General features: G+C 46.4%; 2 protein-coding genes and 1 non-coding gene across 7 annotated transcripts in view; 2 read left to right on the top strand and 1 right to left on the bottom strand.

The window, feature by feature from the left end:
• The first annotated feature begins 988 nt into the window (after positions 1–988).
• Positions 989–8,695, top strand: ESRP2 (epithelial splicing regulatory protein 2). Of its 4 annotated transcripts, none has more exons than XM_043898880.1 (15): positions 989–2,542; positions 2,630–2,758; positions 4,224–4,337; positions 4,464–4,578; positions 4,908–5,006; positions 5,233–5,287; positions 5,355–5,465; positions 5,540–5,672; positions 5,751–5,793; positions 5,953–6,254; positions 6,363–6,575; positions 6,658–6,856; positions 7,096–7,198; positions 7,515–7,680; positions 7,756–8,695. In XM_043898880.1, the coding sequence occupies exons 1-15, from the start codon at positions 2,345–2,347 to the stop codon at positions 7,843–7,845; spliced, it is 2,070 nt and encodes a 689-aa protein (XP_043754815.1). In that variant the 5' UTR covers positions 989–2,344; the 3' UTR covers positions 7,846–8,695. The 4 variants fall into 4 exon arrangements, with proteins under 4 accessions (XP_043754815.1, XP_043754816.1, XP_043754814.1 ...); XM_043898879.1 differs by having other exon boundaries at positions 991–2,542; positions 5,358–5,465; positions 7,012–7,198; XM_043898878.1 differs by having other exon boundaries at positions 992–2,542; positions 7,012–7,198.
• Positions 8,696–8,788: 93 nt separating this feature from the next.
• The window catches only part of NFATC3 (nuclear factor of activated T cells 3), a 92,803-nt gene continuing 74,443 nt past the window's right edge, over positions 8,789–27,148 (bottom strand). The window contains exons 10-11 of one of the 2 annotated variants that reach the window (XM_043898876.1): positions 21,305–21,408; positions 8,789–11,670 (exon numbers count right to left, since the gene is read on the bottom strand). In XM_043898876.1, coding sequence (XP_043754811.1) covers positions 21,308–21,408 — 101 coding nt within the window. In that variant the 3' untranslated portion in view covers positions 8,789–11,670; positions 21,305–21,307. The remainder of the gene's footprint in view (positions 11,671–21,304; positions 21,409–27,148) is intronic. The other variant, XM_043898875.1, reaches the window with a different exon arrangement.
• Positions 23,432–23,538, top strand: LOC122692946. Its single transcript, XR_006340758.1, has one exon. It is a non-coding gene; the product is annotated as a U6 spliceosomal RNA (small nuclear RNA).

Here is a 27,148-nt window from a genome sequence, read left to right as displayed (position 1 = left end):
GTAGGGAGACAATAAACGATTTATCGTGTTAGGAGTTGTTTTAGTGGTGGCAGAAGACGTGAGAGCCGGTTGGGGGACAGGAATGCGGGTTGTTTAATATTAATGGGGTGATCTGGGAGGACCATCTGAAAATGAGTAAGGGAGCTCAGCAAAACAGGGGGACCAACGTAGTTTTAACAAATTTAGTTTTTCAAGAGTCCTAACATCAGGAATTATCATGTGGGGGGCAGGGGGCAGACAGGTGCGCGGGTATCTGGGAGAGCCGTCCCACGCTTGGGTTTACTACTCCGCAAGGACCTGTACACTCACGTACACTCCAATGGAAATGCGCTCAGGACGGCTCGAGGTACCAAGGGGTTACCTCGAGCGGGAGGCTTCCCCGGGAACCTGACGTGGAGACCTACCTGCGCTGAATGATGAATAAAACAGGACCTAGCGCGAAGGTCTAGTGGTTGAATGGATGGGGATACCAGGAGAGACTTAAATCAGGTAGCCGCCCGGATGGCCCGGGGCTCTGTTGTCTAGGAGCAGAGCCCAGACTGGAGCCTGGCGAGGGGCGATACACGCCAGCGAAGTTTTAGGAGAGGATGGGGTGCTGTTGGGGTGAATTGCAATTAGCTGCAAGGGCGTGGCCGGGAGGAAGACCGGACTCAGCCTGGCGCACGCGCGCTCCTGGTCGGGTGAGGGAGGGGCTTTACCTCGCTGTTGCGTCCCGCCCACCGGACAAATATTTGACATTCCAGGCTTATCTAGAGGAGGGTGGTGCCCGAAGAGCGCTTTTCCTCCTCCCCCCGGGCCTAACTGGCTCAGTGTGTCCAGGGGTGGGGTCAGCGGGCTGGCAGTTGGGTGGCGGTCTAACCTAGGGCAGCGAAGCGCGGACACTCGCCTGCACTCAAAGAGGAAGCGCGGGTTGCCAGCAGCCGCTGGAAGGCCAGTCTGCTTTCCCTCTGCTTCCCGGCCGCCGTGTCCCGGGCGCCTCAGTCTCTTCATCCGCCAAGTGGGGACGCGCGCGGTGCAGTGTGTATCAGAGGGTAAGGCCTCGGAGGCGGCTCCTCTACCCCGGGCTCTTTCGCTCTCAGTCGTCCGAAAGTCCGAACGCAGCTCCCAGCTTCTCTGAAAGCGTGAAATGCGGCTCGCGCCCCTGTTCCAGCTCGGGCTTCGCAACCCGGTGTGTCTACTCTCGCCGGGCTGGAGCCCCTTCTTACCGGATTTTTCAGTTTCTCAGTCACATAAACGGGGGAATTTGGGGAAGTCCGGGGCGGCCTGGAAACTCACCGTAAAGGATCCTCACCAAACCCGACGGGACGAAAGGGTGCTGGGAGCCCTCCACGGGGGACTGGCCAAAGAAGAGATGGAGGATCTGCGGCCCCCTTGAGCACATTGCACTTTCGCCGCTAGCCCCCATCGGCTAGCGCGCTCTCAACTCCCAGCAACAGGCCTGTTATCCACGCGGAAGGGCGAAAGCAGACCGCAGCCCTAAACGTCGGGTGGGGGTGAGGCTCCTTGCTGGGGCAGTCCGGCTCAGCGCCGTCTAGAGGCCCGCTCTCGGGAGCTGGGGCCGGGGATGTGGGAGACGCGCTTCTTCCTTCCCGAGACCGAGTCCTGCGCACGTCCGACCGCGCTTTGGCATCGCAGGCACTTCCAGGAGCCCGGCTAAGGCCCAGCCTTCGCACCTGTGTGCACAAACCCTGCCCACTGACCTCTGGTGAATCCCCCCATGGTTCTAATGCTCTCTTGTGCTTCCTGCCACTCTCCTCCCACCCCAGTCGACCTCTGGCAATCACCATAAAAGCCTTGGGGTGATACCTGGTAACTCTTACCGCCCCCTTTGACTTTACCCATCCAGACTGGCCGTCGTGACCCCCCACAGCCTCTAGGCTGCCGCTTACGGACTGAAGAAGGCCCCCAGTTTTGCACTTTCCTTGATGGAGCCCTGGTGGGAGGGGAGTGGGAGGGGGTGGGGGGGTCGCCCCAGAAGTCAGGCAGGGTCGGCTGCGGGAGTGGAGTTTGGGTTTTGAGCGCGAGCCCAGGCCGGGAGAGCGAGTGTGAGCGTCCAGGGCTGGATTCTAGCGGCCCTCCCCCACCGTTCCCGGGCCCTCGATCACGTGGCCGGCGGGGCCGACAGGTAACTCGCCCAGAGAGGGCGGGGGCCGGTAGCCGCCCCGCCCCGCGGGGCGCCGCGGGCGGGTCTCAGCAGCGCCCACTGCGCCAGCCGGGCCGCAGGTGCCGCCCCCAACACACGGTGTCCCGCCCCAGCCGGGCCGCGTCTGCCGTCGGTCGGTGCGTGCGTGCGCTTCGTCGGTCCGCGTGTGTCTCTGGTGGAGAGCCCCTCTCCTCTGCGGCCATGACTCCGCCGCCACCCCAGCCGCCGCCCCCAGGCCCGAACCCCACTGCAGACTCCGCTGCCGACCCCCGTCCCGGGCCTGGACCCCTGGTCGTACTGTTCGGGGCCACGGCCGGTGCGCTGGGGCCGGACCTGGGTTCCGACGAGACCGACTTAATCCTCCTAGTCTGGCAAGTGGTGGAGCCGCGGAGCCGCCAGGTAGGGTGGGAAGGGGGCGCTGAGATCTCCAGAGAGCTTCGGATCCCAGGAGCGCAGTGGCTGATCGGTTTTCCCCGTCGTTCGCAGGTGGGGACATTGCATAAGTCACTGGTTCGCGCCGAGGCGGCCGCGCTGAGCCCGCAGTGCCGCGAGGCGAGCGGCCTGAGCTCCGACAGCCTGGCGCGGGCCGAGCCGCTGGACAAAGTGCTGCAGCAGGTGAGCGCCGGGGCCGGGGTGAATGGAGGCACGGTCGGGCTGCAGGGACATTTCTCGGCGGGAGAGGCGGCAGGAGGCGAGGCCTGGCGCACCACAACCAAGTGGCCAGGGTGGTAGGACGGGTTCCTGTTGTTTGAAACTTTCAGCGACTCCCTAATGTGCGTGTGTCCGCATGTGTTGGCCGTTCCAGGGGGGCGTCTTTTCAGACTTTGCAGTGATCCACTCCTACTGAGGGGGTGGAGATGGAGGCTGCGAGACCCTCCCAGAGTTCCAGGCCTGCGGGGGGAGGTAGGTGAGACGCTTTTGGGAACCTGCCTGGCCAGGTCGTCCAAAACAGCAGCCGGAAGCTGAAAGGGCCAAGGGGCCCAGACTTGGCCACAGGTCACGGTCCGTGCGGCTTGTGTCCTGCCCACCCACCCTCCTGGGAGACGCTGCAGCGGGGGCGTAGGGCGGTGTCTGCCCCGGAGGTAGACGCCGCCAGGTGTAAACTGCTCGTCCAGGCCTGTCCCGGTCGGCTGGCCAGGCATGGGCGCTGTCCGGACCCCGCCTGGGGGGCTACCTGGCTCCTGAGTGCAAAGGCCTGGCTGAAGTGGAAGGCGGTTCCCTTTGCTGTTTTTCTTATCTTCTTTACTGCGCTCACCCTGTGGCTGACTCTTGGGTGGAATGAGTGAAAGTGCTTTACTAGCACAAATTCTTTCATCTTCCGACAACTTTGGTGGTTCCTGATGAGGAAACAGGCACAACGATGTGGAACCTGAGTCTGTTCCAGGACTCCCTAACTAGCCCCCACTTGGGATGCGTGGGCTGGGTCGCCTTGCTCTGCTAGCCTCAGATGGGAAAGCTCGGGCTAGGGAAGGTTCTTGGGCCTGTGGTTTGTGCTCTTACGTGTTCGCCGGCGGGGATGACAATGGGGGAGGGGCTGGGCCGCTTCCCGCCCCCTCCATGAGCAAACACCCCAGTGCCAGCCGGTCGATCGGGTCTGGGTCAAAGCTCATGCTGCCCCTGGCGTTCAGGTGTGGAGCTCTGTCCTTGGAGTTTCTCGGCCCCCGGGTTGGTCAGACCTAGGGGCGGGGCTGCCATTGACCATGAGCAGGCTGGGCCTCCCTCACCTGTCTGAGGGTGGTGCCTGGTCAGGGACAGGTTTAACCTGCTTTGTCCCGCCCCTCCCCACCTGCTTGTCCCACTCCACCAGGTGTTTGCTCTGGCCCCATTCCAGACTCCTGGAGTGTGTGTGATGGGGGCTCGGGTGATCTGTGACTGCTCCCATTTGGCCTGGAGAAGGTGACAGTGGATGGAGAGGGAGGGGGTGGGACACAGAGCCAGGCCCAGCAGGCGTGGCAGCCTCCTCCCCAGGCAGGGAAGGGCTGAACATCTGGCTGAACCAGCTTTGCAAGCCTGCACCCTCCCTCCCCCTGCCCACCTGGCGGTGAGTCCCTCTGTCTCTCTCTTCACTCCCTATTCCCAGTTCTCACAGCTGGTGAGCGGGGATGTGGCTCTGCTGGGCGGGGGCCCCTACATGCTCTGCACTGATGGGCAGCAACTGCTGCGACAGGTCCTGCACCCTGAGGCCTCCAGGAAGGTATGCCACCACTGAGGGTGCAACAGGGGGCACAGTTCCCAGGATGCCCACTGTCACAGGGCGGGGGTGGGGGGAGGCCAGGGCAGCTCAGTTCCCCCATTCATCCCCATTCCCATGTGCCCCCAGAACCTGGTGCTCCCCGACACCTTCTTCTCCTTCTACGACCTCCGCAGAGAGTTCCACGTGCAGCACCCGAGCGCCCGCTCTGCCAGGGACCTCACCGTGGCCACCATGGCACAGGGTATCTGTAACCCAGCAGAGTGAGGGTGGAAGGGTGGCTGCAGGCTCAATGTGTCTTGAGTATGTGCATGCTGGCAGGTTGGATGAACACATGCAAGTTTACATGAACTGCTGACTGCAAGTCTGTGTGTCTGTGCTGGGGCACATTTGGAATGTGGGCATATGTCTCCATTTATCTAGGCTGGGGACCTGTAATGGCACAGATGGCACAAGCCAAAACAAACGTGTTTGCTGGGATTCTGCATGTGTTTATGTAGGGGCCGTGAGCATCAGTGGGACATGCTGGTTGTCCTCTTGTGCTGGGATTTCATTGTTATTCTCTGCTCATAGACTTGGGGCTGGAGACAGATGCCACAGAGGATGATTTTGGGGTGTGGGAAGTGAAGACAATGGTAGCCATCATCCTCCACCTGCTTGAAAGTCCCAGTGGTAAGGTTCCCCTCACCACCTTTCACCTGTTCTCATGGCTGGGTGAATGCCTGCCTCTTACTTCCTCCAAGTTCTCCTCCCCACGTGTCACCTTGAGAGGCCACAGGTGAAGAAAGCCCCTTTGTTACCTCCTCATCCCCCTCAACTGTCCTTTTTGCAGAGCTTGGTGGGGAGACAGCCCCCCGCCACCAGACCCTGCTGACCCCCATGCCGTATCTCCTCTCAGGTCAACTGTTTTTGAAGCCTGAAGTGGTGAAGCAGAAATATGAGACAGGGCCTTGGTGAGTGAGGGGGCAGGGTTGGGGGTGACAGCAGCTGGACAGCTCTGATTGTGCCTTGCCCCCACAGCAGCAAGGCTGACGTGGTGGATAGCGAGACTGTGGTTCGGGCTCGTGGGCTGCCCTGGCAATCATCAGACCAGGACGTGGCTCGATTCTTCAAAGGGCTCAATATTGCCAGGTGGTACAGCAGGGTGGGTGGGCACGGGAGGGCAGGCCCACCCAGGAGGGACTAACGCAGTGCTGGCTCTGCAGGGGTGGTGTAGCACTGTGCCTCAATGCCCAGGGCCGCAGAAATGGTGAGGCTCTCATCCGCTTTGTGGACAGCGAACAGCGGGACCTAGCACTGCAGAGACACAAGCACCACATGGGCATCCGCTATATCGAGGTGGGGCTCTAGGTCTGGGAGCGGAGCAGGGCAGAGCTGAGGCTGGGCAGGCATGAGACCCATGGGCTGTCCCCACAGGTGTATAAGGCAACAGGAGAGGAGTTTGTGAAGATCGCAGGGGGTGAGTGTGCTCCTGACAGTGCCTAGTGCCCCCTGGCTCTTGACACGTCTTGCTTCCTCATGCCTTCCTGATCCCCTTCGTGCCGGTGTGGGTGGGTTATTCGGACGGGCACAGATGAAGTCAGTAGGTGACTCCCATGCGCAACCCCCCTCCCCCAAGGCACATCGCTAGAGGTGGCCCGTTTCCTGTCACGGGAAGACCAAGTGATCCTGCGGCTGCGGGGACTGCCCTTCTCGGCTGGGCCAGCAGACGTGCTAGGCTTTCTGGGGCCAGAGTGCCCCGTGACGGGGGGCGCTGATGGGCTGCTCTTTGTGCGCCACCCTGATGGCCGGCCCACGGGCGATGCCTTTGCCCTCTTTGCCTGTGAGGAGCTGGCACAGGCTGCATTACGCAGGCATAAGGGCATGCTGGGTAAGCGATACATTGAACTCTTCCGGAGCACTGCAGCTGAGGTGCAGCAGGTGAGCCACCCAGGCCCCCCCAGCCCACCTCTCTAGGGTGCCCCTTCTCCCCCTGCCTTGGCCTTGCCCTCCTTGGCATAATTAGCCTGCTGCTTCCTTTACTTCTAGGTCCTGAACCGCTACGCCTCCAGCCCACTCCTTCCCACCCTGACTGCTCCACTGCTGCCCATCCCCTTCCCACTGGCAGCTGGGACCGGGAGAGACTGTGTCCGCCTGCGAGGCCTGCCCTACACAGCCTCCATCGAAGACATCCTCAGCTTTCTGGGCGAGGCGGCGGCTGACATTCGGCCTCACGGTGTGCATATGGTGCTCAACCAGCAGGTGAAGCTGCTGCCCAGGGACGGGCTGGCGGGGTGGCATGGTTGGGAGTAAGGGATTCTCGCTCACAAGGCGGTGTGCACAGGGCCGGCCGTCCGGGGATGCCTTCATCCAGATGACATCAGCAGAGCGGGCCCTAGCTGCTGCTCAGCGCTGCCATAAGAAAGCAATGAAGGAACGCTATGTGGAGGTGGTCCCCTGCTCCACAGAGGAGATGAGCCGTGTCCTGATGGGGGGCACCTTGGGCCGCAGTGGCATGTCCCCTCCGCCCTGCAAGCTGCCCTGTGAGTGTCCCAGGGGCTGGGGAAGGGAAGGAAGCAGCATGTGGGAGCCAGGCTGTTATCACCCTCACTTTCTACGTGGGGGGACTCCTCTCTGGCTGCCCCACCCAGGGCAGTGCTGGGCTCCCTGCAGATACATTCTCTGCTTCTGCCTCTAGGCCTCTCACCACCCGCCTACGCCACCTTCCAGGCCACCCCGACCCTCATTCCCACTGAGACAGCAGCTCTGTATCCCTCTTCAGCACTGCTCCCAGCTGCCAGGGTGCCTGCTGCACCCACCCCGGTTGCCTACTACCCAGGGCCAGCCACTCAACTCTACATGAACTACACAGCGTACTATCCCAGGTACCTTGCTGCTAAAAGAACTTCAGTCTTACCCTCTTGTCTTGGTTTGCGGGAGGGTTATGATCCATGATCCCCTTCCTGGACCACATAACTCAAGGCCTCTTGGAGCTCCCTTATTCTGAGACAGTGAGGGAGTGACAAGCATGGGCTGATTGATGCCACCTACATACTGGAATAGGGAGGACTCTGTGGAGGCAGGGGTTTCAGGGAGGAGGAAATGAACCAAACACAAGGCAGAGGCAAGGGAGGAGGCAGGCAGGGCTCGGTGTAGGCCATAACTGGGACTGCACTACTAAATCCCTGCCTTTTCCCCCAGCCCTCCAGTTTCCCCCACCACTGTGGGCTACCTCACCACACCCACTGCAGCCCTGGCCTCTGCTCCCACCTCCGTGTTGTCCCAGCCAGGAGCCCTGGTCCGTATGCAGGGAGTCCCATACACAGCTGGTATGAAGGATCTGCTCAGCGTCTTCCAGGCCTACCAGGTGAGGTGTGGCTGGAGGGCTGGGGAAGCTGACTGAGCCTGGGGCTCCCTGGCTAAATCTCTGTCCCTCCTGCAGCTAGCCCCTGATGACTACACCAGCCTGATGCCTGTTGGTGACCCAGCTCGCACTGTGCTACAGGCCCCCAAAGAATGGGTGTGTTTGTAGGTGAGGGAGCCAAGAGGTAAGAGCTGACTGATGTCCTCAGCTAATGGGACTCTCCTGACTCCAGAGAACCAGCGCCCTCAACCTGGTGGCTTCTTTCTGGCTTTTCAAAATTCTCAGAAGGCCCCCAGAGGAGATCAAGCCCCAGCTCCCCCTACTTATCACTCTGCCTGTCCACATCAGAGATGACGGCTGGACCCTGAATGCAGGGCTGGGAGTGAAATGGTGCTACCCTGTTCCCAGTGGTCGGATCTGGGCTCCTTAAGTAGCACCCAGAGAGCCTTTGTTCTGTTCTGGCTGTGGCCCGTGCCTACAGATTCTGGGGGGCTGATGTCCACAGCAGGCTTGGTTTCTTTTTAAAAAATGTAAGCCCTGGTGCTTTCAGTGTATGACTCCAGGGAGCTTCTTTCTGAGTAAAGATACCAGTGTCCTACCTTCCCCTGTCCCTCCTGACGGGGCGCAGGGCAGCAGAGTGCTGGTCCCACTCCCCAGGATACTTGGACCTCAGTGACCACATGGTGCCAGGGGTGGTCCCACCTAAGGATGCTGGCCCCCCTGGAGCTTGGCACAAGGAATAGCAGATGGCAAAAACCACACTGTTTCAATGGACTGTACTGCAGTATCCCCAGAGGACACTAGGGGGCGGGAGGCCCCCACAGGAAAACTCAGGCTTGACTTGTAAAGGGACTTCTGCCTTCTTTTCATGCACACCTTGGGCAGGTCAGTTTTCCTGAACTCAGCAGACACCTTGGGATGTCCTTTGCACCCACTGCAGGGTGCCCAACTGAAGCTTCAGAAGGAATTTGGAATTCTACCCTTTCCTCTGTAAAATAAACGTTCCTAACCAAATGGACTTTTTAAAAGCCCAAGTGCCCTTCCCTTTGGCACACAGTGAGGGGCTCCACACCAGCCCCATGCAGAGGAACACTCAGGCAGATTTCAAGGAGACTGTTGACCTGTCACCGTTTATTATTTCAGCACTGTAACTGAGGAGCCTGAATTGCTGGCTTCTTCCCTTTGTATTTGTGTAAGGAGCACTGTACTCCTATAAAAGGTTTTAAAATACAAACTGTACAAGAAAACACAATCTCAAGTGCTGTAAACATAACTGAGAACCAGTTCCTTAATTGAACATCATCCATTTTATAAAATACAAGGTTTCAACTTGAACCCACCGGAGCCACACAGATGACCATCTGTTCTGAGTATCAACAACAGGGCTTTACAGCTGGACTCAGCAGAGCTCTGGTGATAGGGGCTAGCCCTGGGCTGGGGTGGGATGCACCCTGGGCAGCAGCACCACACTCAAACTCAAAGACATCTGTTCCTTTAAAAGCTGTTTTCAGCCAAGTTTCTCTGTGTATCTCCAGTAAGCAGAAGGCTGCTCATCCCATTCCTCAACCCAAGGTCTAGCAGGGTTGGAGGGGGAAGGGGTGGGTGCTAGCACATGCCCAGTTGCTCAGTGCTGTTACTAGAATTCAATTTGCATAGTCCAATGGATGTGTGCTGTAACACCACTATGTTGCACAAAAATTAAGGTCTTTGTCTACAAAGCCAAAAAATACTGTCTCTTACACCAAAGCTTTTACAAAGCTGATACAAAACTGCTTATGTAGTATACAAAGCTCTATTTTAAAATTTAACTTTTATTTTAAATAGGAAAGCATTTCTAGTGCTACAGGCATCAAGGTATTTAAAAGGCATCAAATTTTGGTGCATAGCAACTCTGGATCATAGAGGCTTTTATTCTTGAGGGCAACAGAGCAACCCCCAAAGGGTCTTGCAAAGGAAGCTCTCGTAAGGACCCCATGTGAGGTGGCTACACCAGGGGCATGAGGGCGGAGGCAAGTCTGGCCATCTCATGAGGGTCAGCCCCCCAAAACCCTCCAGAGGAAGCTCTGGGCTTCCAACCACAGGCCCCAAAGCAAATCTCACTATCTACACTCTGTGACACAAAACTCACTTTCAAAGAAAAGGTGAAAACACTGGGCTCCAGGAAGGACTAGAGTGATTTGCTGAAAGACATTTTTTTCTAACTAATTTTAGGGAGAAACTGAAAACATCGTGGCTTAAAGGAAAAAAAAAAGACCATACTTCCTCATCGTAGGTCAACAGTTCCTATCAGGCTGACTAGAGACGGTGGACACTGAGCTGGCTCCCTCCACCCAGGCCTCACTTGGCTTCAGTAGAGAGTCCTGGCATCTGGGACCCACAATCCCCTGGAGTAACAGCATGGAGCCTTTGACAAGCCCACCACACTGTCTCTCCTATGTAGGCACTCAGAAAATTTGCTTCCTGAATAGAAGTACATTTTGTTTGAAAACGTACTACAAGCTTCAGGGGCCTTGAAATAGGCCCAAGCCTTGGAACAGGAAACTAATCCCACTAAGGGGATGGGTAAGGGCAGGGTTTGAAAAGAGAACCCAAGTTGGGCACCTCCTTTGGTAGACAGCAGGCTGGAGTTTCTTGCTGGGCCCTCTTTGGGCACCAGCCTTACCAGCAGCAGCACCAGGGCATCTTTGGTGTGGAGGGGCAGGTTTACAATGGTATCTCATTTTTGGATTTGCCTCAAAGCCTTTTAGGGAAAGGCTGCTTTTTAGGCCATGTGGATGGGGCAGGATAGGCCAGGATCATTTCAGGCTGTAAACAACAAGGGAAAAGCCTCCCACGCCAGTGCAGATCTTAAGAGCTTCCCATCTGGAATCCTGCGGGTCCTCTGCCCCGGTCCTTGAAGCATAGCTCATTTGTGCTTGGCTTCTGACACAGCCTGGCCTCTAGAGATGAGCTAGAAGCAGCAAAGTTGCCTAAATAAACCATCAAGAGACTCTGGTAGCCAAATGCTGATGCTTCCACTTGTAAAAGGTCTGGGACCAGAGGACACAAAAAGGAAAAACACTCCACAGCCTACCTGTTAGTAGGATGGCAGGAATTAAAGATATCAAGCTAAAAAAACCCCGATCTTTCAAAGCTCCCTTACATGTAGTTAATTTACCCAAGGCCCTGAGGGGAAAAAAGCAATTTCAACATGGAGAGGGTATGGAGAGACAGCAGGAAGATTACCTAAAAAGTTACAAAAATGCTATGCTCTGGAATGTCATTTTGTATTCCAATACTTCAGTGATTGGAATGGTCTCTTCTCATTTTATCTAAGAGTTTACTTTTATAAAGAAGTATGAGCTACATTTGGCTTTACTTCCTATAAATCTATGAAAGGCTTCCAGGACACATGCTGAGTTTCTGAGGCATAAGTGTGGGCTTGGGGTAATTTTTTTTTTTCTTTCACCTCTGGAAAGTTTTATCAAAAGTTTCTACTTTAAAAATACCATCAAAGCTAAAGAGTCCTTCAAATGACCTAAAGCAGTACAAATCACCAATCCTAGCTAAGCAACCAGGTCACCTGCAGAAGCAGCACCTCTGAAATGGAGAGCCTGCTGCATTCACACTCAAAGCACCCATCATATAAAAGTATCCTATTTAAATATAAAAAGCAAAGCTCATTTCTCCAAAGATCAAACAGCCTGTACTGCTCCTGTTCTCTTACAAAATCTTCCCAAGGCCTGAATTGGAGGAATGCTGCTTTCCCCACATACGGTGATCCCAACTCCTGGCTCCATCCTGAAGGTTGCAGAGTTGGAAACCCAAGGTCCAAGGAGAGAAACATGCTGAGAAGTACATGATGGTGGACACAAGGCTGCAGTGAGCATTGTCAGAGCCCGTCGGATCTTCCTAAATCCAGGGAACTGGGACCCGGGAGGGGAGCCTGCCTGCTCACCCCTGTCCCTTGGGAAACGGAAATCTGGGACATGTCTCTCCCAATTACCTCGTTCACTGAAAAACAAGAAAGGGAAGAGTAATTAGTGACCTCTGTGTGACTGACCATATGATGCTCGAAGCCGAGCTCTATTTCAAAGATGTTTTTTCCCTTTCTGTGGCTTTCTAAAAAAGTGAAGGCAGTGCTTGAAGCCAACTCTTGAACTGGATGGAAACATCATTCCAAAAGTTGTTCCAGGCCCCCCTTTCTCTACCTTTCCGTTTTTTTGGGAAGGGGAATGGCTCAGGGAAAGGGGAAACGTTCCTACCCTCACTGTGAAGGCTCAGGCTGCAGAGCAGAAGACAGGATTCTTCTGAAATATATTTAACCTAACTTTTCCTTAATCTGCATCCCTTTAGGAGAGTTTTCCTTTTCTGATTCCTGCAGTGCACCTTGGATATAAAGTGAATGAAAATAAATACTCTGATGAGAGTTGAGATTTGGGGATTACCTTGTTACCCTATGCTAATACAAACATCCTTTATTATGTAGGGGCATTTGTATTATTTCTGATCCTTTCAGAAAAGGCTCTTGATTTTGTTGATTTATAGCTTTCTGTGAGGTCCAGTGCAAAGAATTTTAATCTTAGGAACCAACATAGAAGGAAACATCCCAAATTAGAACCTTTAGTTCTCTCACCATTCGAACTCTTTGCTTTGAAATGAAAATTCTTTTGCTTCATCAACTAAAAATTCTATACTAAGACCACTCCTAAGCATATATTCAAAGGATCTGAAAACTACTTCCACATAAAAACCTGTACTCAAATGTTCATACCAGCATTATTCACAATAGCCCCAAAGTGGAAACAACCCAACTGTCTGCCGTTGATGAATGAATAAACAAATGTGGTCTGTTCCATACAACGAAATATTATTCAGCCTTAGAGAAGAATGAGGTTCTAAATACACGCTGCAACATGGATTGAACCTTGGAAACATTACACTAAGTGAAAAAAGCCAAACACAAAAGGTCCTATCATGTTGGATTCTATTTATATAAAATGGTCAGAACTGACAGAAAATAAATAGGTGGCTGCCAGGAGTTATGGGGAGGAAGGAACAGGGAGTGACTGCAAAGAGGTATGGGGTTTCTTTCTGGAGTAACGAAAATGTTTTAAAATTACATACTTATGATGGTTCTACAACTTTATGAATATAGTAAAAACCACTGAACTGTATTATTTTCAAAGATGAATTCTAAAGTTATGAATGAATGATGAATCTCAGTACAGCTATTATAAATAAAAATAGACCAAGGGAAAAAAAAAAATAGACCAAGAGAAAAAAAACTTTCCATAACTAGCATCTGAAGTGATCACAGAGCAAAGGAGACACTATTCATCATTAAAAAAACCTTCAAGTATTAATATCTAATCTATTGTTTAGTAGTTAAAAAAAATTTTCAAACTCATATACTCATTATGGCTATAAGGAAAAGGGAAGTAACATTCACTCCACAAATATTTATTGAGCATCTATGAGTTAAACTTTACAACTGAAAATTTATATCTTGTTTCAGTTAATCTTGACAACAATTTAAGATCAGTATTATCCCATTTTACAGATAGATAACAGAGGTTTTGTCAGTTCACACAATTTGCTTAGTAAATGGTAGAATCAGTTTCAAAACACCTGTTCAACTTCTTGAAAGCCAAAAGAGTAGAAGAGCATGGAAATCATTTAGACAAAGAAAACGCAAAGGTCTTGGACAAATACAATTCTAAGAGTGAGTGTGGTGACTAAGAAGAGGAAAGGACTGACTCGTTACTACCACCAGGGCTCTAAGTCTAGGAAGAATAGTGCTGTCACTACTGGAGATAAGCTGAGGAGGAATTTAGAGGAAGGTGGTAGGTCAGCTCTGGAACTGAATTTGGAAATTAGAACATCCAAAAGGAGAAATCCTATGGGTAAGAAACTACAGTGAACGATCAAGAGGAGATTTATGCACCTTCTTACTAGAAACTTGGAAGTACGGGAGCAGTTTCACAGTCCCACTGAAGAGCAAAAGGCTGAGAAAAAACGAGTGGGAGCAGCCTTGTGACCTGAGGAGAAAATAAAGACCTGGGAAAGCAAAATATGTGAGCAAAGGAATGGACTAGAAATTAGGTTTGGTTTGAATGCAGGCTTTGCCACTAATTCCATGTGTATCCTTGACAAATTATTTCACATATCCGAGATTCCCATTTCCTTGGCTAATCAATGATGGTGTTATAAACTAATAAGGTCTCTTATACAGAAGTCTGTGATTCTCAACAGACAAATTTTCAGGTAGCAGCATTCAGAAAGGCAAAGAAGTGAAGGATGAAAATTTGGCTTGACTGGCATTAGTAATCACACTGACTGTGATTAGTTCAACAGTATGTGAACCGTGAATTTCCAGATGTTCAAGCTGGATTTAGAAAAGGCAGAGGAACCAGAGATCAAATTGCCAACATCTGTTGGATCACAGAAAAAACAAGAGAATTCCAGAAAAACATCTACTTCTGCTTTATGACTACGCCAAAGCCTTTGACCGTGTTCAGTTCAGTCGCTCAGCCGTGTCCGACTCTTGATGACCCCATGAATCGCAGCACACCAGGCCTCCCTGTCCATCACCAATTCCCGGAGTTTACTCAAACTCATGTCCATCAAGTCGGTGATGCCATCCAGCCATCTCATCCTCTGTCGTCCCCTTCTCCTCCTGCCCTCAATCTTTCCCAGCATCAGGGTCTTTTCAAATGAGTCAATTCTTCGCATCAGGTGGCCAAAGTACTGGAGTTTCAGCTTCAACATCAGTCCTTCCAATGAACACCCAGAACTGATCTCCTTTAGGATAGAGATCTGGTTGGATCTCCCTGCAGTCCAAGGGACTCTGGAGAGTCTTCTCCAACACCACAGTTCAAAAGCATCAATTTTTTGGCGCTCAGCTTTCTTCACAGTCCAACTCTCACATCCATACATGACCACTGGAAAAACCACAGTGGACCTTTGTTGGCAAAGTAATGTCTCTGCTTTTTAATATGCTATCTAGGTTGGTCATAACTTTCCTTCCAAGGAGTAAGAGTCTTTTAATTTCATGGTTGCAATCACCATCTGCAGTGATTTTGGAGCCCAAAAAAATAAAGTCTGACACTGTTTCCACATCTATTTCCCATGAAGTGATGGGACCAGATGCCATGATCTTAGTTTTCTGAATGTTGAACTTTAAGCCAACTTTTTCACTCTCCTCTTTCACTTTCATCAAGAGGCTTTTTAGTTCCTCTTCACTTTCTGCCATAAGGGTGGTGTCATCTGCATATGTGACGACTGTGTGGATCACAACAAACTGTGGAACATTCTTAAAGAGATGGGAATACCAGACCACCTTACCTGCCTCCTGAGAAATCTGTATGCAGGTCAAGAAGCAACAGTTAGAACCGGACATGGAACAACAGATTGGTTCCAAATAGGGAATGGAGTACATCAAGGCTGTATACCTGTCACCCTGCTTATTTAACTTATATGAAGAGTAGTACATCATGCAAAATGCTGGACTGGATGAAGAACAAGCTGGAATCAAGATCGCCAGGAGAAATATCAATAACCTCAGATACACGGAAGATGCCACCCTTATGGCAGAAAGTGAAGAGGAACTAAAGAGCCTCTTGATGAAAGTGAAAGAGGAGAGTGAAAAAGCTGGCTTAAAACTAAAAAAACGAAGATCATGGCATCTGGTCCCATCACTCCATGGCAAAGAGATGGAGAAACAATGGAAACAGTGACAGACTTTCTTTTCTTGGGCTCCAGTATCACTGTAGATGGTGACTGCAGCCATGAACTTAAAAAACGCTTGATCCTTGGAAGAAAAGCTATGACCAACCCAGACAGCATATTAAAAATCAGAGACATTACTTTGCCGACAAAGGTCCATCCAGTCAAAGCTATGGTTTTTCCAGTAGTCATGTATGGACGTGAGAGTTGGACCATAAAGAAAGCTGAGCACCGAAGAACTGATGCTTTTGAATTGTGGTGTTGGAGAAGACTCTTGAGAGTCCCTTGGACTCCAAGGAGATCCAACCAGTCCTGAATGTTCACTGAAGGACTGATGCTGAAGCTGAAACTCCCAATACTCTGGCCACCTGATGGGAAGAACTGACTCATTGGAAAAGACCCTGATGCTGGGAAAGATTGAAGGCAAGAGGAAAAGGGGATGACAGAGGATGAGATGGCTGGATGGCATCACCGACTCGATGGACATGGGTTTGAGTAAACTCCGGGAGTTGGTGATAGACAGGGAGGCCTAGTGTGCTGCAGTCCATGGGGTCACAAAGAGTCAGACACGACTAAGCGACTGAACTAAACTGTGATTAGTATTTAATGCAGAATAGTAAAGAAACAGAACTATAAGCTAAAGGAATTAAGCACAAAAGGGTGAAGATTAAGTAGTGCTGGCTAGATCCAATAATCACTAACTGAGATCAATTTTTGAAGGTCATTGATACACAGAGTTATGAAGGCCTGTGCCAAATAGATGGTGCTTTTTAAATAAATTTTCCAGGCTAGGACTTATTGACCATTCTTGATGGTTTGCATAGAACGATGGAATTAATCTAAACTGACTCCTGACTGAAATAGTTTCTATGTAAATGAAAAGTTATGGGGATGTATGTCAGTACATTTTCTCTTCAGTTTCCTTGTATGTATAACGAAGATTTTTAAAAAATCTTATGTAGTATATATATGTATGTATGTGTATATACATATATATATGGGATTCCCTGGTGGCTCAGCTGGTAAAGAAACCGCCTGCAATGGGAGAGGCCTGGGTTCGATCTCTGGGTTGGGAAGATCCTCTGGAGAAGGGAACGGCTAACCACTCCAGTACTCTGGCCTGGAGAGTCCCATGGGCCGTATATAGGCCATGTATATAGCAAATCAAGGGGTATGAATAGACAAGGCAGCCTCGGCACCTCTGTCACATCAACAGGGAACAGTGCTGCAGTGTGGTGTCCACGTGTGGGTCTGTGGGTCAGTTTTGTGCCGAGAGAGAGCCCAAGGGTGGCTGTGATCTCTGTGCATGGCCTCTAATGTTACTCATCTCATCAGACTGTCAGTAGGTATCAGTATTATCTGTCTCTCAAATAGCTTATGAGCTCTCAAAGGACAAGGACCTTACTACCAAGGAAACATCAATTTCTGATGACTGAATAAATGGATCCTAATTCAAATTACTAGGAAGCTATCTGGAACTTAGGTGGTGTGGTAGGGAAGGGACCAGAGAATGTTATTAAAATTAACACATGGCATCTGATTTTGACTTTGACAGTGTCTATTTTAAACAGGTCTCACAGCAGTGGCGAAAAGCCAAATATAGAATCAAGTGCTCAGCTCACAGTCATCTTTTCTGTTGCTTATTCCTTCCAAAGATGATAACTTCAGAGATATTATAGGCTGCCATAAAACCACAGCTTTTTCAACTCTTATCTCACTGTTCAAGTTTTAAAACAAGATGATTAAAAATGGTGCTCTATCATCATAAAAAACCACGTAATACAGTTTTCACGTGTCTTTATGAGGAAGTCAATGCTTACATCTTGAGGATGAGAGTCTATAACCAGCACTATCCCCTCACTCACCAAGGACATTTTAATGATAAGGATAAACACATGATTTCCTGAAAAAGTCAGGTGATAACCTTTATAGCAAAAGCCTGATCCAAGCTGCGTTATTTCTGCTCCCTTCACCAAAATTCTGCTCTCCTTTTGCCTAGCGTGCTTAACTTCATTTTGCTAAAGCAACCTGGAAGGTTCTTGACAGTTCAGGATTTTAAGACTAGGATAAATCCAAGAAGATTTTTCACAAAGAAGCACTCAAGCTGACTATACACAAAAATACTTTGATATATAATATTAATACATAATAATTAGCTCATAGATTTAATTTCCAATGGAGCAAAGAACTCGTCTATTTTGGTCTCCATTGACTCCTTAGTGCTTGGTAAATATTGAGTGCCGAATAAAATTACATGCCATTGAATCTTTAATGGCATGTTGGCAAAACAACAACAAAAATTATGCTCAAATAATAGCTACTGAATATGAATTTTAGGCCAGGGAGTCAGTACTGCAACAAAGCAGTCTTTTCACCATTCTTCAGCAATAACTTGAGAGCAGTGTGGTATACAAGTCTAGTGCTCTCCTTTGCCCTTCACTTCTCCCTTAGATTGGGAGCTCTAGGCTCTGGCTCCCTGAGATAGCCTTCTAATGTAGCCAAAATTTGTCAACTTAAGCAAATCAAAATTATTACTGATAAACAAATCTATAATGTAATTTATAGGTAAATCATTAGCAATCTTGATAAACACAGTACTTCTTAAAATATTAATGCTTACAATTTCATTTTCACTTCCTTTTGAATGTATATATGCATGAATTTATTGATTTAAATCCTACTCCATAAAGCATGTGAGTTGGCTTTATATTTTTCACTAATTTAAGGCAAAAACAAAGAATTGTTTATACCCCTCCTATACAACATTCTCACTTTCTCCCTAAAAAGAGTAAAGTGCATTAGAAGTCTAGAACAGTCAATAGCTCTCAACACCCATGGTAACAGGTTATGTAGGTCACAGCATTTGGCCCACTTGTGGCATCTACCGTCCTTGACTCCCATTACCGCAACACCTGGATTGCCTGTGTCACCACAACAGAAGCAGTCACAGCCATCAGCAATATTTGCTGTAAGAAAAAACTTTTTTTTTTTAATCCAGGAAACGTTCAAATTAGTAGTCCAATGAAATGCTATCTACACACAAGAATGAGGTGTCTGAGTAACAACAGGCCTCCTATTTAGAGCTATTTCCAATGCTTACGAATTCAGAGTTAGAGCTGGCGAGCATTGTATGGTATGAAATCTCACCAGCAGGTGGAGGGGCAGGGTAACCTAGAGCCCTGCCTCTGGAGTAGGCACACACACACAAGTGTGTGTAGTCAAACGCACACAAGTTTATAGGGCCTTCATAACTAGCATTTGAGCATCTTGATCATTTTTGTAAACTATTTTTAGGTCTAATTAATCTCTATTTATGTATACTATTTCATTTTAAGCTCCAATGAACATTCATAAAAGTTTGGCAAGTTCATCTTTTCTTCCTTTCCTTACACCCAAAGATTAAAGGTACCATTCATTCTCTGGCTGAACAATTTTATGGAGATACTATTTTTTATAAAATGAAGGTACAATCATTTTCTAAATTTCCCTTGAAGAAACAAGAGACATTTGGAAGTAAAGGAATAGAAATTATTTTAAATGGATGAGAAACTAGTACTACTTTATGGTTTATTACTCTAAAGCAGAGTTTTCCTAAGATTTACTTTCAGGTTACAAGGTAAGTTATAAGAATACTATCTAAATGAAATACATAAAATACTGAACTCAACTATTAATTATTTTGCATTTATCAAAATCAGACTAATTTGCCTTCTCAAGCTAAAGAAAGAAAAAACTTCCTGAAAATTTAGAAGTCTACCTATGGTAGACTGCTATTGTCCTGTCTTCTCTAGTAATTGAGTTCACACTGAACTCCAGGCCTATTCAATTTATAGGCACAATGATCAGAGATATCCTTCACTTTTAACATTAGGTTTAACACTAATAAAGGGAAATTATGAAACTTTTTTTTTTCCCACAACTGACTGAGGGGGGGGGTCAGTCCCGCTATTACAGATCCTTTCTTTCTAAGAAACCTTTTATATATCTGATACTATACTGTCATACAGACCTTTCCTCTAGGAAAAGTTGTGACTCAAAACATTCTACAAAGACTAAACACCTAGTCTCCAGCTAAGTAAACAGTACACGGTTACTTGAAAGTATATTCAAGTATCAGCATGTATGTTTTTATATCAGCAAAAAATAAAACGTGGGGGGAGGACCCCAAGACAAAAAACTTCTTTTCAATTTGGGTTAAGATGTGGGATTATGAATTTTAGGCTTATCAGAGGACTGTCCTTTTCCTTTTTTAATTTGAACATTTTCTCTGAGTAACCTTGTTCATTTCTGTATACTGTCAACTCCTAAATCTACTGTCGGCAGATCCCAAACCTGAGCTCCAGAGTTGTAAACCCACACAACTTATTCCACACCTATGCTATGAATCCCATACGCTTGCCTCTTCAAGACCTTGTTCCATCAAATTTCTTCACTCTTCCATCTCTTTAATTAAGCCTCCCACCCACCCTCTCCTCCTAAGATTCTTCTCATCATTACTTAAATATGGGTAAGTCTCCATCTCAAACCAGCTAGCAAATAAAAACCCTAGACCCACATGGCCCTCTATCTCTAATTTTTTTTCATTGTTTAATATCTTAAAGGAGTTATCTACCCTGCCTGCTGTTTCTCTGTTCTTACCTCCTGTTCATTCCTTAGTCATTCCTTAACTTCACAGAAACACTTCTTACTAAGATCGCAAGTGACCAACTCGTTGGCTTCATACATGAGAAGGGCAATGGGGTAAACAATGGAAGAAATAAGCTTTAATTTTGGTTCAGCTGTGATGTGACTAGGGCAACCAAACTTTCAACTGATTTTTCTCAACTATAATAAGAGGCAATTCATTTAAATCCTGGTTATAACTCTCCTGAGAGTTTCACAGATATGTAGAAATTTAGTTGCCAAAGATGAGATGAGACCAGGGTATGCTTGCCCAGATTCTAGGAGGAGCCAGGGTTTTGGTGCCTTGTCTGATTGGAAGCCTTAGTATCCTAAATATAAAGATTTGGGTACTGGACATGATTTCTAAGTCCACTTCCAAATCCAAATTCATTAAAATGAAATTCAAATGGCATTTTGAGAACTACAATCTGTATATCTGTAATTTCTTTTTGTTGTTTTTTTTAAACTATTTTTTAAATATTCATGTATTTTTTGACCATGCTGTGTGTTGTATGGGATCTTAGTTCCCTGACCAGAGGTCGAACCCTCGGCCCTTGCATTGGGAGCACAGAGTCTTAACCACTGGACCACGAGGGAAGTCACTATAATTTCTATTACAGACTTTCTCAGGTGGCTTTGAGAGTCTTTAAAGAAAGGAGCTGTATGAGGGAAAGAGAGGGTTATGGTTGCCTGCTGAGGTAGAAAGGCTTGAGGCCCAGCCGGCTCCCCCAAAAGCACAGACTCCTCCCAAATAGAGTCCCAGATGAAACTACCAGAAATGCAAAGATGGACCTAAAGGGCAGGCTCAAGGGTAAATGATCCAAGTTGCCTCTGGCAAATGGCTAACATTTCCTGCTTTATTTCCATCCCATACTGCCTTACGTCAAAACTTAAAAGAGTACTTGACCAGAAATGAGTAGGCTTATACGCCTGATCAGCAACTACATTTACTCAGCACACATGCCATAGAATTCATACAGATAGGCCTCCCTCTGCTTTGGTTTAAAAAATCCAATCAAACACTCCTTTGCCTTTTATTCAAACCCAGACTAAAATTGTTAAGTACAAGTGTGAGAGTCTGAGTGTGGTTAAATTTACAGAGCAGAGTGTTAAAGTTTAGCTCCAAAGATGAAGAGCGGGCCCCTACCAGAAGATGCCCGTGGATACCCCCTCCTCTGTAGCACATGCAAATCTGGCCACTGCATGCAAATATCAGAGTTGGGCACAAAAACAATGATACATTTCAATCAACACTCACCCTCTAGATTCTCCAGAAAGGAGGTGGACATGAGAGCTCACTGTGGTTAGGCCATTTCTCTGCTGAACCTGATGGCTGGTGTTCCAAGTCAGACATAAACTGGTCTGTGTCAAAGAAGACAACATCACTACTGAATGGAACAAACCAGAGGGTAACAATCTACTACATGCCCAGCTTGGTTTTTTCTATAATCAAGAGGAATTTAGTTTTCCTTTACCTGCCAGTCACAGCATAAAATGGTTCCCCACATTTTACTGGATAATATAAATACTGGAGTCCAGAGAGTTTAGGTAATGCTGATTTATTTTCTAAATTTAAAAGGGCAGTAATTTTTAAGTTACAGTGATGGTTTTCAGTGATTGTCAAGGATAGATTTAGTTTTCAATAAACTAGTTTCCAAATACTTGTCTGTGCCTATATCTTTTTTTTAATTGGCCAAGATGTGTGTCACGCAGAACCTTAGTTCCCTGACGAGGGATCAAACCTGCAGCCCCTGCAGTAGAAGCACTGGAAGCATGAAGTCTTAACGACTGGACCACCAGGGAAGTCCCTCTGTGGCCACATCAGAGTTAGTCGGGCACTTAATAAAAAATAAACTTCTGGGCTTTACTTTAGAGCACAGAATCAAAATGTCTAAGGGTAGGAGCCCAGAACACTATATGCATAGGTAAATTTGCAGGTCATGGAGGAATGTTTTTTTAAACTAAAGTTCACATCTATTAGCACGTTATGAAATCAATAGAGCAAGCTGAAATCAGTATTAAAAAAAATAGAATAAAATAGAAGATGGGCTACATTTTCTTTAATAAAGGTTAAGAATTGGCTTGTGAGACTTTCACATTAGTTGTATGTTTTTTGTTATGTAATGGATCCAGGCTATAAAACTTACTTATTGTTAGAAGTAGTCAAAATGTTTGAAAGTCACTGTACTCAAGAAGAGTCATTATTGTCAGTTTTGTGCTAATCGATGACACACTCACATACCCAGCTAAAGAGTCCACTATACAATAAGGCAGCCTCCTTTGGCCTATAAAAAATTATTTTTGGCCTTTGCTGTATGAATTCAAATAAAAGGACATAACCTTTTATTAGTCTCTAGAAGAATGCTTATTTTACCATGAAAGAGAAGAAACTGTACATAATCTTTGTGAACTAGCTGATACCATACCCTCCTCTTAGGCAGATAAAAGAGGGAAAGCCAAGGAGTAGCCAATCTCCTTGCATTCTAGTGAGTGCAAAATGCAGCCTCACTAAATGGCTTAAAAAAAAAACACACACAAAAGCAAGGAACTCTTTATGCTTAGGCAAAATTTTTCTGCCTGATGCTTTTTTATTACTAAATTTGAGATCACTCACCTAGCTTCAGGGATGACTTAAGCATTACAGTACCGTTAAAGGTCTCCCTTATGTGGCTGCCCAATCTTCACAACTGAATCCTTCAAAACAGACTCTATGGTACAGAACATGGGATTCCAGGTAAATCAGCACATGAATTAGGAGAAACAAAGAAGTCCAGGCCAATATACACTGGGGACTTTTGTGAGTCGGCTGATACAGTGGTAATTTCAGATTGTACTTATGGAAACTTGCAGCCCTCAAGACATTCTTCTAGTTCCTCGAAACTCTGCTGACAGCTCCAAAGAACTGATTTATCTCTATCACAAAAACTTTGACCAGACATTTAAAGAATAATAATCCTTAAACTCTTCCAGAAGATTAAAGAGAAGGGAACACTTCCTCTCATTCTAAGGCCAGTATTACCCTGATTATCAAGGCCAGACAGACACTACAAGGAAAGAAAACTACAGAATATAAATGAGAAAACATCCCATGTTCAAGGGCTGGAAGACTTATATTGTGAAAATGATACTACTACTTAGAGCAATATATATAGGTTCAATGTAATCAAAATCCCAACAGTGTTTTTGCAGAAACAGGAAAACCCATTCTGAAATTCACATGGAGTCTCCAAGGACCCTCAAGAGCCATAACAGTCTTGAGAAAGAACTAAGATGGAAGATCCATACTTCCTGATTTCAAAACTTACTACAAAGCTACAGGAATCAAAACAGTACACTGGCCTCAGGACAGACATACAGACCAGAGGAATAAAACAGCCCAGAAACAGTGCTCACTTTAGCAGCACATATACTAAAACTGGAATGATTACAGAGGAGATTAACATGGCCCCGTGCAGGTATGACAGACAAATCTGTGAAGCGCTCTGTACTGTTAAAGAACCTAAGAAGACTGGACATATATATGTGTAACTGACTCACTGTGTTGTACAGCAGAAACTAACACCGCATTATAAACCAACTACACTCCAATTTAAAAAAATAGCCCAGAAACAAACCCTCACAATCCATGGTCAATTCATTTTCACTTTCAAACAAGGGTTCTATTGGACATACACATGCAAAAGAATGGAAGCTGGACTCATCCCTCACGGAAAATTAATACAAAATTAACTCAAAATAAATCAAAGCCCTAAACATAAGAGCTAAAATTGTAAAACTCTTAGAAGAAGAAAACATGGGGCAAATCTTTACGACCATGGATTGGGCAATGATTCCTTAGGTATGACACTAAAAGCACAGGCAATAAAAGAAAAAAATAGATAAATTATACTTCATCAAAATTAAAAACATCAAATAATCATATCAAGAGAGTAAAAAGACAATCCATAGAATGGGAGAAAATATATGCAAATAATTTATCTGATAAGAATTTTTAAAAATTAATTTATTTTTAGTTGAAGGATAACTGCTTTACAATACTGTATTGGCTTCTGCCATACATCAACATGATGGTAAGGATTTAATATTTGAAGTATATAAAGAACTCCCATAGCTTAACAACAACAAAAACCTAAACAACTCAACCAAACAAAATGGGTGAAAGATCTGACTAGCCAGGTCTCCAGAAAAGATAAACAGATGACCAATTAGCTCATGAAAAAGATATGCAACATCATTAGTCACCAGGGAAATGCAAATTAAAACTGCCATGATACCACTTCACACCCATTTAGGATGGCTACTTTTTTTTTTTTTAAGTAAGTGTTGGCAAAGATGTGGAGATACTGGAGCCCTCATGCACTATAAATGTAAAATGTTACAGGCACTGTGAGAAAAATGCTAGTTTGGCAGTTCCTCAAAAAGTTGAACAAAGAATTCTACATAATCCAACAATTCTACTCCTAGAAAACCCAATGGAATTGAAAATAAAGACTCAGAATACCTATACTCCAATATTTATAGCATCATTATTCACAACAGCCAAAAGGTGGAAACAAACCAAATGTCTTTTCAACAGGTATATGGACCAAAAAAATATGGCATACACATAACAATGTAATATTATTCAACCATAAAAAGGAATAAAATTCTGATATATGCTTTTAACATGCTGAACCTTGGAACCATTACACTATGTGAAATAAGCCAGACACAAGAGGACAACTATCATATTCTACTTGCATGAGGTATCTTGAGTAGGGAAAGTTATATAGAAATAGAAAGCTGAACAGAGGTGACCACAGGCTGGACTAGGATGAGATAATGAGGAATTACTGCTTAATGCCTATAGAGCTGTTGCTTAGGGTGATGAAAAAGTTTTCTAAATAGACAGCAGTGATGACTACACCCTACTGTGAATGTACGTAATGTCACTGGACTGTACACTTAAAATGGTTAAAATGGTTAAGCTTTACGTTATACATAATTTACTGAATTTTTTTTTTAATTTACTGAATTCTTAAAATTTCAAAAACAAACTGGGTTTTCTCATGGGAAAACACTGTATGAAATGACTGAATGAGTTTTTTACAGCTCTATCATTAACTCAAAGCAACACCCAGAGGATTTTTAGTGTCAAGTAGTTCAAATAGGGTACCTACACGGTGGGTATTATTTATGGGAACTTTTGGCCTCTGGAATTATTCATCATAAATATGTTTAAGGCTGGATAGCCCATACACACCTCCCAGCAGAGTATTCATAAGAATCGTTGAATCCAGGTTAAAAGAGAACGTTCATTATTATCTACCTTCCTCCACTTCTGAGTCCCTAAGTGACTAAACACCTCATTTGTGACCCATCCTCATCATTAGCTATGCATTTGTTTATTTATTTAAATACAACAAACACCAGTAAAATGAGCATTCAACAGGTGGACTACAACACTGACAATATTAGCTGTGCTGCTCCTCCATACCAGCATCCTGATTCTCCCATCCAAGTTAATCACCTGAATCTTGCACTTATCTTTCCCTAGGAACTTGAAAGCAGGTTCATCTGCTTGTCACCTATACCGAACCACAACAGCTGAGGTCACATCTAGAGTCCCTGTTTACAGTCAAATTAGCAATTGCCCTACATTCAGGATCAGCATGTTACTGCAGAGCCTGCAAGTGGTAGTGTCAGTTTTCACCAGAGCAGCAGGTCAGGCTATATTTAACGTGTACCCTCTTCTCTGCTGAAGAGCTGCAGCTGCGATTCTGTTAGTTTGTGAACAGAGGAGGACAAGAGGGAACTGAGGGATTCTAATGGAAAGTTCTCATGGATTTCAGCTCAATCACAACTTAGAAGAACCTGCATTTAAAGGTCTAAGACTAGTTTAACAATATTATAATCTTAATTAAAAATGCTTAAAATACAGCTGTGACAATTTCTACATTTTTGTACTGATTTAATGTAAATCACTTGGTCCAAATCTGGGACATGCACACAATAAAGCACAGAAATGTTTAGGAAAAATTACAGTTCCAGGCACACAAACTTTAACACTGGAGTAAAAACTCAGTTGTAGCACATGCTTGTCAAGCAGGGACAACGGTATTAATACATCTAGGTAGCAAGGGAAAAAAGCAGCAAGGGAGTTTTGAACAATAATATTCTAACTGGTTGAATAAGTATATAAAACAAGCCTTCCAAGGAGACTGCTTGAAAGAGAACATCAATTGGTAAAGGTTGGTATTCTGCTGTTGCTATTATCCTGAGGAATAAACCCCTCTAAGGAGGGAGCCACATTACTCTGAACATGTTTCTGAGACTCACCTGAGCCTGGAAGATTGATGTGAGAAGCCCAAATCACTTCAATGAAACCAAAGATGGATAACTGCAAAGTTTAGTCTTGGGTTCTAAAAACAATACATGTAAAAATCCATGGAGGTAGGGCATGGGGTGGGGATACAAAATGGACATGATTCAGTTATGACTAATGACTAGTACTTATGACTCACTAAATTAACAGCAAGATGGAGCTAAGAAAATCCCCTGACCTAACATCAAACTGATAAAGTTTTCTGAACAAGGAAGGTGATAGCCCCAATCCATTTTTGAGCTGGCTAGAGTGTTGCCTTCTGGATATGGCACTATGAAAATGAACTAAACCCCAGGGTTCAAACAGAAGGAAACAAGCATGTTGGCGAGGCTGAGGGAAGGATGAAATTGCTCAAGTGTTTTTAAGACTTAGGAAAAGAGATAAAGATTCACACACATGAAGGATTATTACAGAAGAATGATTAGATTTATTCTGTATGATTCCAGACACATCAGAGCCCACACGGAACAAGGGCAGTTGGAACTTAAAAGGCCCTGAGATGTTCCAAAGAGCTGGAGAGGAAGAGACTAACAGGAATATAATATTACTAGGGACAACAGAAAATGAATTCCAGTGTGAAAGAGGAGGATAGAATAGAGAGGCTTTAGGACTTCATCTCTAACGAGAATCTAAAATTTTAAGATTGCCCTGGTCCCTCTCACAAACCAAGGATATGCTGAGAAAATAGCATTTTCTCTCACCTGTTCTGCTGAACAGATGCTACCCTGTGGATGCTTT

The sequence above is a fragment of the Cervus elaphus genome, chromosome 4, assembly GCF_910594005.1.
Source record: "Cervus elaphus chromosome 4, mCerEla1.1, whole genome shotgun sequence".
In the NCBI taxonomy this organism is placed as follows: Eukaryota; Metazoa; Chordata; class Mammalia; order Artiodactyla; family Cervidae; genus Cervus; species Cervus elaphus.
The sequence above is the reverse complement of the archived record's forward strand: the minus strand, read 5'-3'. Positions and strand labels throughout refer to the sequence as shown.